This window comes from Python bivittatus, unplaced genomic scaffold (genome assembly GCF_059951505.1).
Source record: "Python bivittatus isolate LINGU-HERP-01145 unplaced genomic scaffold, Pbiv_v1 ctg000360_np1212, whole genome shotgun sequence".
NCBI classification, from domain to species: Eukaryota; Metazoa; Chordata; class Lepidosauria; order Squamata; family Pythonidae; genus Python; species Python bivittatus.
Window position 1 is genome coordinate 215960 of NW_028277069.1, and position 11882 is coordinate 227841.

At 36.9% G+C, this 11882-nt stretch overlaps 1 protein-coding gene across 1 annotated transcript; it reads right to left on the minus strand.

Annotated features, from left to right (window-relative positions):
* Nucleotides 1-667: 667 nt before the first annotated feature.
* LOC148215368 (vomeronasal type-2 receptor 26-like) lies at nucleotides 668-7866 on the minus strand. The gene is made up of 6 exons (XM_088143631.1): nucleotides 7670-7866; nucleotides 6781-7072; nucleotides 5085-5936; nucleotides 4073-4300; nucleotides 3045-3171; nucleotides 668-1566 (listed from the first exon to the last, which is right to left on the minus strand). Exons 1-6 carry the CDS (start codon nucleotides 7864-7866, stop codon nucleotides 668-670), a joined length of 2595 nt encoding a protein of 864 aa, XP_087999757.1.
* Nucleotides 7867-11882: the final 4016 nt, after the last annotated feature.

The following is an 11882-nucleotide window of genomic DNA, read 5'->3' on the forward strand; positions in this document are numbered from 1 at the left end:
TCTATTAATTTCTTACACTGGACCACTGTGAAACATTATGGTGCCTTCATCTTGCAGTTGATTGTTTTGGGCTAATAGTAGTAGTAGTAATACTAATACTACTAATAATAAATGTAACCACCAAGGACCTCTCAGACTAAAGAAACACCATGGAATTGACCATGAATTTGAAAAGGTCACCCTGATCCATTGTTGATTGGCTAAATAATAATAATAATAACAACAACAACAACAACAACAACAACAACAACAACAAGAACAACACCTGGGCATTTAATGGAGATTTTCCCACACATTTTCATTTCATTAAAATTTCAAAATTATTAAAATCTGATAAGAAGTTACAGTGGAAATAGAATGATGGATAGAGATGAACCACCATGAAACCTTCTTTTAAATAGTTATATATACTGGTTTCAAAAAGTCTATACATTTTACATTTCAAAGAACCTAACCAATCCAAAACTGATACTCTATGATACTGTATGAAATACATGTTCATAAAATGTTAATTAAATATTAGAAAACTTAATAACATAATCATAATCCTCCATAAATCCTTCTTTGAGAAACATAACAACTTCTGTATGTTTCCTGTAGACAGCAAACAGTGTTTCTATTCTTTATTTTCAGCAATTTTGGATAGCATGAAAGATCAAATGATGTACTAATTCCTCTTTATGAGTTGCTCCCTGTGGTTGAGCTCAGGCCTGAAAACAATGATGAAGCATTTTGGCAAAAAGATGCACCCCACTAATGCAGCGCTGGAGGACAGGATGGAGAAGACCTCCACAGCTACCATGGCTTTTCCTCTCGTACTCAGATAGGCTGGAAAAAAGGAGACCCACACACTGCAGAAGGCCAACATGCTGAAGGTGATGAACTTGGCTTCATTAAAGCTGTCAGGCAATTTACGGGCAAGAAAAGCCACAATAAAGCTGGTGATGGCCAAGATCCCCATGTAGCCCAACACACAGTAGAAGAAGGAGGCTGACCCCTCACTGCACTGCAAAATAATTTCTCTCTCTTCTGAGTGCATGTCCAACTGAGGGAATGGGGGAGCTGTTGACAACCAAAGAGCACAAATACAGACTTGGACAAGAGAGCAGGAAAGGACAGTAGAAAAGGCCAATCTTTTCCCCACCCATTTCCTCATCAGAGATCCTGGTTTCATGGCCATGAAAGCAACCACCACAGTGATGGTTTTGGCCAGGACACTAGAAATGGCCACTGAGAAGGTGATGCCAAAAGTGGATTGTCGGAGAAGGCAGGTGACTTGGCCAGGTTGGCTGAGGAAGAAGAAAGAGGAGAGGAAACAGAGCAGAAGGGAGACAAGGAGGGTGTAGGTGAGGGCCCGGTTATTGGCTTTAACAATGGGAGTATCCCTGTGCTTAATAAATGTTCCAAGTACCCAAGATGTCACGAAGAAGAAAGAAAGAGCAGTGGAGGCCAAACCAATTCCTAATGTTTCTTCCAGAGTGAGAAAGACTACAGATCTTAGGATACATCCTTTCTTTTCTTTATTTGGATAATGATCTTTGGAACATTCAAAACAGTCATCCATATCTGGAAGAAAAGTAAAGGACTTTGTCATCTATGCATTCCATATGTTTGACAATTACTATCTGAGTTTGTGCCAGCTGCTATTCATTTTGAGTTCTTTCTACTGGTTACTAGTTTGATAATTTTAATATGAAAATGCAGTTTTTCCTCAATTGTATCATTTAGGATTGGCATAAGGAAGTACCATATGAAAGGCAATTATTTGTTGAAATTCAGCCATTTCTAAAATATTCATATGTGTTACAATGTAGACAATTTGGACTTTTCCCATTTTTCCAAAACTTTGTGAAGAAAACTGTGATGATGTATAGAAGACATTGGTAAGAGAAGCAGAAGTACTGATTCTGTGGTGCAATCCAATACAGTCCCTTTAAACTGTTTTAAGTTTCCTCCTTCCTAAAGAGTGAGTTAGCTAAGGAAAGTTCAGTCTTTTTATTTTGGGGGGGAAAAAAAGGTGGGGTCCAACAAGCAAAAATAATCACCTAATTTTACTGTCACAAATCTTCCTTTATCTGCTGAAACTTCTTTGCTTTTACTTACTTTCAGGTTGTCATGGAAGATAAGGCCGGGAATATGGCAGATCAAGTGGAAAAAATGTCTGCATTCATTCACAGCTAAACTGACCTGAACCAATCAAAAGGCTGTTTGTGGAGCATAACGCTATCATTTGTAGAAACTGTAGTTGCTAATTTAAAATTTAAATAGAAGTTTAACATTAACTCAATTCTCCTTAGTTCTTTGCCACCTGTAAAAGAGGAGATTACTGATCCTGAAATCATACTTTAATTTGGGCCCAAAAGAAAGAAAGAAAGAAAGAAAAAAAAAAACGGTAAAGAATTTTAAGTCAATGCCCAAAGATTCAGATGATAAGTTCATGTGGTTTTTTGGGTAAGAAAAAAGTACTTTGCCCTTGTCTTTTTCCAGCACGAATTTTCTTTAATTCCAAATCTACCCTAGACATTGTGATTACGTTTGTCATCTCCCATTCAAATTGATCTAATCAATATTTGTTTAGCTGGACTTATAGTGAGTATGTTGTCATCATAATTTATGAAGATGAGGTCTTAAGGTAGGAAAAAAAGAATTTACATTTTTTTAAAAAAATAGTGAATATATCCTGAGTTTAAAAGAATTCATGATTTTTTTAAATTTATTTTTTTACTGAGTGAACTATCTTAGGGAAAAGAACATCAAATGGAAATGAGGTTGAAAATGTGGCAAATAAATCAATAAATATAGATCATGTGATCTTATAAGATCTATGGCTCAATGCACATATATTTGGTGCCTGTATAGGAAATCCTACCTGCGGGAATCTTCTGGAAAACACTGAATCCTGAACAACAAATTTGATCCACAGATCGAGAAATGAATGTTCAGCCTGAAGAACTACTACAACTACTAATTATATGCACCTAAATTAGAGTATTACAGGTTGCTTAAGTATGAAGTATGAAAAAATGGTGGAATGTCTAACCTACCATTTTGATTTGAAATCTTCCCTTCTGGGCAGGGAACACAGTCATAGCAGCAGAACGGTCTCCCTTCGGACCTTCTCTTCCAGTACCCAAGGGAACAATGGTCATTACAAAGAGAAAGTGGAAGAACCTGGAGACATAGACATAGATATAGCTTTGAAAGAATCTGGTTTAGACAATGAAAATTATATAATCTGGATGCAGTAAGTGGCCATCAACACCATTAATATTTCTTTTGTTGTACAAACACCTGAAATCATAGGGACAATAACACCAAGGAAAAGAGTTTGCAAGTGTGAACAATAACAACTTCCACTAATATAAATTAAGGGTCATGTGGTGAAATAAAATCTCTCTCTCTCTCTCTCTCTCCCTCTCACTCCGTCTGTCTCCTATACTGGGCCTAATGGCTGCAGAATTCTTATAAATAATTTACTTTATGGACAACAGATTTTGATCAATGTGAATAGGCTAGGAATATTCTCTTTCAACAATTGGGAAACTAACAACGCTACATATAGTAATCCAGGAATTGCATTTCCTTAAGCCTATATAATGAAAGAAAAAGTGAAATTACCAATCTTCTTTGAAATCTTTGTAGGCATGGAACATAATGATAGCAGCAGAATTGTTTCCCTTGATCCCTTCTCTTCCAGCCTCCTGGGAAGCAGTGCTCAATATAGAGATAAACAGGAAGAACCATTCTGTCTCTCTTTGTCTGTCTGTCTGTCTGTCTGTCTGTCTGTCTGTCTGTCTATCTATCTATCTATCTATCTATCTATCTATCTATCTATCTATCTATCTAATCTGGATTAAATTTATCCAGTATTTAAATAAGGCATTGATAATATAATTATGGGCAGAATTCTTTCAGAATATGGATTTTCCCTCCACCATAACAGAAATACAGACTTGAATTAGGAATGAAAAAGATGATACAGGGACACATTTTGTTTCAGAATGTAATAAAATGTCATGAGGTCATTTTAGAGAGGGACTCTGGTCCTTGGTACACAAGCATGATTTCATACCTGGTTAAAACCAGGGTGCCAAAGGATTCCTTTCTCCTCAATGATGAGTTCTTTTCCTTTTGGAGCATTGGGGTCTAACTTTCCAACTTTTACTCTCTGAAAGGATCTGTTTGGAAAAGTGATCATATTGAGAATGTCAAAGCCACCAGGACCTTCTCTGTTGTCTTTGAAGAAGACTCTTTCTCCAGCTGAGTTGTTAAAAGAAATCCCTTGAAGAAACTTGTGGAGCTACTTGAAGAAGGTTAAGAAGGAAGGAATTAAAAAGAAAACAATGCATCCGGGGTCAAAGGATAAGTTTCCCTTCCTTGTGCTCCTACTTCCTGGGAAACCAAAGAGCATTTCCTGGCTTGATGTATGGAACAGGAAAATGTCAACCCACAAAGAACTATCAGTAATTGAGATACGCAACTCACTTTTATTTTATTAATTAATCATGACATGGACTTTAAAGCACCAAAGTCAGTAATTCTCCTGACCATGGTTCAGGTTGTTTACCATATGTACACAAACCAACATTACTTCATGAAAAAAAATATATACCTATACTATCCAAGAATAACTGACATTAATCTTAAATCCCCAATCTAACAAACCTGTCTTCACAAAATTGTGAAAAGCTAATAAGAAAGATGAAATGTCCACATTTCAGAAAAGTGTGTTGGGCACAAAGCAAAGAAAGATTGCCTTTAGACACATCACCATTGAATTCTTCTTGGAACCAGGCTTGGTGAAATTATAATATAGGCCAATTCTATGTGGAGATAAAATGGTTATTTAAGGAACCAAGGGTGATACAAAAACTCCAATGACTAGACTGAAATTTGCAAAGGTATAGTTCATTTTCATCCTCTTTTATTTTATAACATACATACATGACTTTCGATACTAATTTTGTTGCCTCAGTATTCATACTGAAATATGGCCATAGGCCAGGGCAAACAAACCCTATAAAGATGTGGATGAGAATGTCTATTCACTGAAACATAAGATAGGTACAGCATGGAGAGATTACCTGCCAAGGTTGCAGATCTGGAAATTCAAACACTGGAATTTCTCTCCGTTTGGATCTTGATTTCACTTTCTCCTGCAAAGAATGTGCCACTGCATAAACAGCATTGTAAATACTGTAGCTTTGGCCAGTCATCTGCAACTCAAAGAGAGGCCCAGGCAGATTCTCCAAATTCTCTTCTCCACTGCAAGTATCACTGCTCATTGAGGGTGATTCCGCATTTGGAAATGAACAGTCAAACAGTTGTTCCCAAACTTCTTGAAGAAATCCATGTTTGTGGGTTGAAGGTTTGATGACTTGAAGAAATTCTTTGAACCCATGAATGTCTCTTGAATGAACAGTAAAGGAAAGAGCCCCATGGAATAACTGGAGATCCCAACCCCTTTGAACACCTGTCAGTATGAAATCAATTGGGTTCATCAGGATCCAAACCTTTCTGAATGATGTACTCTCTTTATTTTCAGGATCATGTAGAAACACGACACTTCTGAGCCACACAATTGTGAATGATTCTCCATAGACAAGAAAAGCATTAGCTTTCTGATCTATCAACTTAATAGAAATAATTGAGAGTACATCAAAGAATTCTGACAAGTCTTCCAAGTGGGCTAGTTGTGGAATTTTTTGTGTGAAGGCTAAACAAATGCCATTCTGGAAAAGCAATGGCTGCAGTTTATGCAAGAAGCGTTCTCCCTTATTATTATCAAAAGCAAAGACTCCAATCCACGTCCATCCAAAACGGAGAAGAAGTTGTATTACTCCAATGTACTGATGGTCCTCATTTGGGACCATGCAGTAAAGCAAAGATAACTTAGTAGTCTGAAACTCTTCTTGGGAAAAAGAGCTATAGGTCAACTAAACAAACAAACAAACAAACAAGGTCATTATTCATGAGAATCAAGGGAAAAATATGGAAAAATTACTACTCAGTGGAAAATGAATGAAGGTGGGCTTACACTGAAAATTTCTGAAATTCCATGTAGATCATTAAGTTAAATTATTTTCTCACCTGTAGAATACAACAGGATTCCAAACCAAAATCACCTTCTTAATATGGAGTTCCAGAATGCTTATCACCATGAACACCTGGAAACCTGCTAACTCTCTGAGCATCTTAACTCTTCCCAGCCTAAAGAAAGAATTCTTGAGAGCTAGACGTATTGGATTACCTTCTGCTCTTCTCTATGGCAGATATAATAAAATACCTATCCATGAAAGTCTATCTCTAAGAGATTCTGGAGAAATAGCATTAGTCAAACTTGTCCTCCTTTACTGAAATTATTATAGAGATCTCCAAAGGGGCCATATAGCACCAATTCTCCAACAATTCCCTGGCAAAACTGTTGAGTTTTATATGAAACTATTATGATCAGACACCAACCAAGGTATAGCAAGACTTGCCACCTATTGCCAGTTGGCAATCAAAACACAGTGTCACCTGACTCCCACAAAAAATGTTTAATTTTGTTTTGTAATTTATGTTTTAAAGTTTAATTTTCTGATATATAATCATTAGAAAAGATTTTGATTTTTTGGCTTGGATTACCTTGAGCTAACTTAATGAGTTGTGGCAAAAATTGCAGAACGGAGAACAAAGTGAACTTAATGATGTCTTGCAGAGAGGCATGGCAAAAAACTAATCTCTACTATTAATAACAAAAGAAGTCAAAGTGTCTCTCTCATGCTCAAGCCCAACTACCTGTGGAATCTTGTAGCCATTTATGCTTTCTGCCATATAGGATGAAGTATCAGAGACAAGTGCTCCAATGATGGCCATGAGATTTTTCTGGCTGTCACATTTGTAGTTTGGGACAAATTCCTTGGATTTGAAAAGCAGGTCCAGAGTGGTGCGATAGGTCATCCTTGGATTGTGGTAACTGTCATAGATGTGGAACCCAAGAGTGATGTTAGGTAGGATCTGGGAGTCCTCATTGATCTCCTTCACAGCAAAGGCCAAGGCAAGGACGTGCTGATGGAATTTGGTTATTACCCTGCCAATTGGTTAAATACACCCATTGAAAAAGTAATTTTACAGTTCTTCTAATGTGACATCATTTCAATATGAATAAGAAACATTTCTGTCTATGATGGAAGTACAAAGATGATAGATTTTCTAAAATGCAAAATAATTTGTACAGATTTCAAATAGACTTTTTACACAGTATTTGTATGATTTGCTAAAAACATGTACTACTCCAAGTAAAATTAGTAACTTTTTTCAAGCTACTGCACTTATTTTCTATCAATTCAGGACCAAATAGAATACAAACAGATTCAGCAAGTATCACTCATTTATTGTGTGTTTGTTGTATGAGTGATAATGCAGAACTTTTTAAAAATTACCTGTAGCTCACTAAATGTTCTTCAAAAGATTTATTGCACCAAAGTTTCACACATTTCATGAGACAGACTTCAACACAGTGAAAAGAAAATTATTTCTTTTCCCACAACCAGATGAAACACAAAGAAGGCTCAGATTATGTACAAAAACCTGCATTTATGCTCAGAAAGCTTTATTCATATTACCAATTTTGGGGGATCTGGCTGGGATTAGGAAATGCATGGGAAGAAGAAAAAAAAATCCTTACAGTGGTAAGTGATAAGGTTTCACAGAAGGATGTTCCTGAAATTGAATTTCATAAAATTGGTAAATAATATGAGACACCATCCCACCAATGACGAGGTCACCAGGCTGGTACCACTGATGTGGAACGGGGAAGGTTTCACCTTCAGGACACTTCACTGTAACTACTTTGTGTACCGGGAACATCAGAAAAAACAACATTGTGACTCTATTGTTATGGTGAAAATATCTGTGTCTTCTATCCCAACTGTCGCGAACTTTGTATTAATCCAAAGGTTGATCCAATGATTAATCCAAGGTTTGTATCTGAGAATTCACCTAATGAGAAAATCCACCATTGTCTATTTTAAGATCCATGTGAGTGCAAATTCATATCTTGAATCTCACCAGGATCTGAAGAGATATTCTGGCAGATGAGACAGGAGGGAGGGAACCTGTAGGAAAGAATCTGACAGAGCCATGATTACCCCTTGTGCCAATCTCCCTCTGGTTCAAGGGTTGCTTTATAACCAAACTGATATTTGTCTCTTGGTTGTTGTTGAATCTGAATAGCCTTCTACACAGCCTTTGATCTTTTGGCCTAACTAAGAATATAGGGTGATTCCTGTAGGAGATAATTATTTTGTTTTTGATGATGAGATAGTAAGTGGTTGATGGTTAAACTCTTGTTTAAATGAGCAAATGGCAATTAAAGTAGTACAAGGGAGGTTGGCATTGCAAAATAGCCTTGACTGTTGAAATTCATGTTCACTTCTTGCAATGGAGCAGGGCTCCCATTTTCCATGTAAAATTAAAAGAGTAGTTTAATAGAGAAGCAGAAACAGAGCCACCCAGAGTCACCCATTGGGGGAGATGAGCAGCATACAAATTTAATAATAAACAAACAAACAAACAAACAAACAAATGTTTTTATATATTGAGGAATGACAAAGAAGCCAATAATCCCTTGGAGGAAGTCATCCATATTTTCAGCAGAGAGTGCTCATATGAATCAATAAGAATAATGATAGTTATATTTAGAAGTCTGCATTAGCCATGCCCTGGGGCCCAGTGATCTACCCCTCCAAATCTTTCACTCTCATATGTGTGAAGGCAGGAATATCATGATGGTGATTTCAGGAGCTTCCAGCTATTTTAGCCTGATATCCTGTGACACATTGTCCCCATCTGATATTTGGCCCATTTTTGAACCTGAAATTTCTTTTGTTGCCTACCCTCTCTCCAAATTTCATCATGATCTTTCATTTTTCAAAAGTATTATGCTCAGCAACAACGGCCCTCCCGCTTTATAAAATTTCCACACAAATCCTCCTGGGTTGGAAAGAAAAAAAATATCCATACTTTTTGCTTTGTGCTTTATGAATGCTTCTCTTTTTCTATTCCAGAAAATGCAGAATAGATCCCGCCCCCCTGCTTTCATATATACAGTCCACCTTCTTTTCCATAAGCATTCAGATGTATAGATGCTATATAATGTTATGCCCTCATTTTAACAGGTTTACAGGACTTCCACCCACACCACCTTAGAAAGGAGGGGATTTCTGTATTATTTACACAATATATACGCTGTGTGGTGTTTTTACTTAAACTGAAAATGAGAAGGCAGTACATGTCTTTATTCTATTTGGAATTGGTCTGGGGTATGATGCCAGAGGTCTTATTATGGTCTAGAATTCAACCTTTTGGGGTTCAATTCCAGGAGAGGGCTTAACTCCACAGCAAAATCTGTGACCCAAGTTCCAAAAACAACAAAACCATTCCCATCTCTCACTATCTCCCATCCCTCCCTCACTTGCTGTATGAGATCTATTCTTGCTTCTGGTTTCAATTACTTATTCACGTATAGTTGCCATGGTAGATCATAGTTTATTCAAGGTCAAGAGATAACAAAAGAACGCAGACCAGAACAGAACCTGGCAGTTCTACTCTGGCAGTAGATTTCAGCATTCTCTGAATGTAAATGTATATTGTAAAGCTACATTAACAGAATCTTGAAGTCTGAAAGTACAAATCTCCCGCCCTCCCTATTTACCACCTGCAATATTCAATATTGCCTTGGTATCTACTTTGGACCATATTAACCTTCTATTTTGACTCACCTCTGAGTTAATAGTAACCCACCTATCAGCCATGTTATACGATCTTAAATCTGAATGAGGTTAGGGTTAGAGTTAAGGTTAGGTTATGGTTACTTGTTGCACCTATTCATGTTTTTGTTGTCAACAGAAGGCTGAAGGCCCTTTCATTGAAGGTCATGCACCATGATGCGCCACAGAGTCAAAGAGTAGTTTCTGTGGGAAGAAAATGAGGGCAGGATTATTATACAGTATATGTGTGATTTATCATCTGTAATGCATGAGATAGCAACCTGGCAATTCCCATTAGAAATGCGGTTATGGTTAAATACAGTTGTTGTTTTTTTAAACAGATTAACATGTTGCACCCAGCCTTAGAATTGATAAAGAAGATACTAAAGTGGGGGGTAGATTTTGCCTTTGAGGGTCAACTATTGGTAGTGAAGGAACCAGCACTCAAGAAATGTGAGGCAGGCGATCATTTGGTAGGGTAGCAATAAAGTTTCAGAGAAGATATTCAATTGCCCTCATGTGACAATATACATGAAGACAAGGATCCACCAGAGGAACAGACACCAGATTGAAAGAGAGCCATGGATATTCTGATAGTCGCACTTAGTAACGTCACTATTTTGTTTCTTTGTGAATCTGTTCAATATTTCCTTTTCTGGTTTGTGACTTTGGGGTTCCCTACTCAGGAAACCTCTTCCAAATTCAGGGAGACTTTTGTTTTGGTTTCCGGTAATCCAAGAAATGTTTAGCCTATGATGATGATGATGATGATTTTAAACATGTAATTATACAGAGGTTTGTATTTAAAGCTGTTGATGCCCTGAATTGAGGTTGACAAGAAATAGTAATAAACTCTAAAGAAGTCTTCTAAGAATGGATATCTTGCAGTATTGACAGGTTTCTGTCATAGTCATTCTGTCCAATAGCTATAACTCTGAATTTAAATATATGTGTATCTGAATACTTATGAAAAGGAAGGTGGACTTCATATACCATTCTAAAGATGGGTGGTATCTGTTCTGTATTTTCGTTAATAAAAATCAGCCTTCTCTGATTTGAGGCTATTCAATATTGTCTTGGTATCTAATATGGTGTCTTGGACCATATTAACCTTTTATTTTGACTCACCTCTGAGTTAATAGTAACCCACCTATCAGCCACGGTTTATGATCGATGGGCTGAATGAAAGGTACTGTATGTGGATAGACATAATTATTATCCTTACCTCCCAAAATTTGAAGATTACATTTAAAGATCAGTGATACCAAGGCCAAAGCAGCAGTGTTACTTTTGTTATCTCTTGAGAATCACCATGGGTGATTGTCAAAAAATTCATTTGGAAGTCCACTGTATCGAGCAAAATCATGAAGAGATTGGCCTAGTTGGGCATGAAAATCGCCAAATAATATGATTATGGGCTGAGTATGCAAAGTAATTATTTCTTCCCATATTATTTCTAAACCCATCCAGTAATCAGAGTTATAAGAAGAAGATGTGTTTGGGGGAATATAAACGTTTACCAGAATGAGCTCAAAATCTTTATATCTGGATATCACGGCCAGTGTATAAGGGAGTTTATTCCCATTATATAATTTCTTGCCCTGCCCTTGCAATCCATCCTTAATAAGAATGCTTAAGCCCCCAGAGGCTCACCCTTTATTTTTTAATTTAAATTTAAAATCTGGAACTTCCTTCAATGCTGCCCATGGAACCCTAAAATTAAAGATAGATAGGCAGACACACAGAGAGACAGCCAGACATAGAGATACTGAGCTTTTTGGTGTCTTCTTCTTCTTCTTCTTCTTCTTCTTCTTCTTCTTCTTCTTCTTCTTCTTCTTCTTCTTCTTCTTCTTCTTCTTCTTCTTCAAAAAAACAACTTATAGGTCCTGCAGCAGCACAGATAGGAGACTCTGGGGGATTCCCCCCCCTTCTCTTATAAAAACCACATACAAGATAAATATAAAAGTTTTTTTAAAAACTTTTTCAAATATCCCTTCCTCCTCTTGTGCCCTTAGCAAGGGTTTTTCTCTTTTTCCCTTTGGGGTCAATGATTTTCTATTTCAGCTTTCTTGTTTAGCTGGTTTATGAAGGATTCCCAAGCCAAAACCTGCTAATCTGTATCAGAGAGTG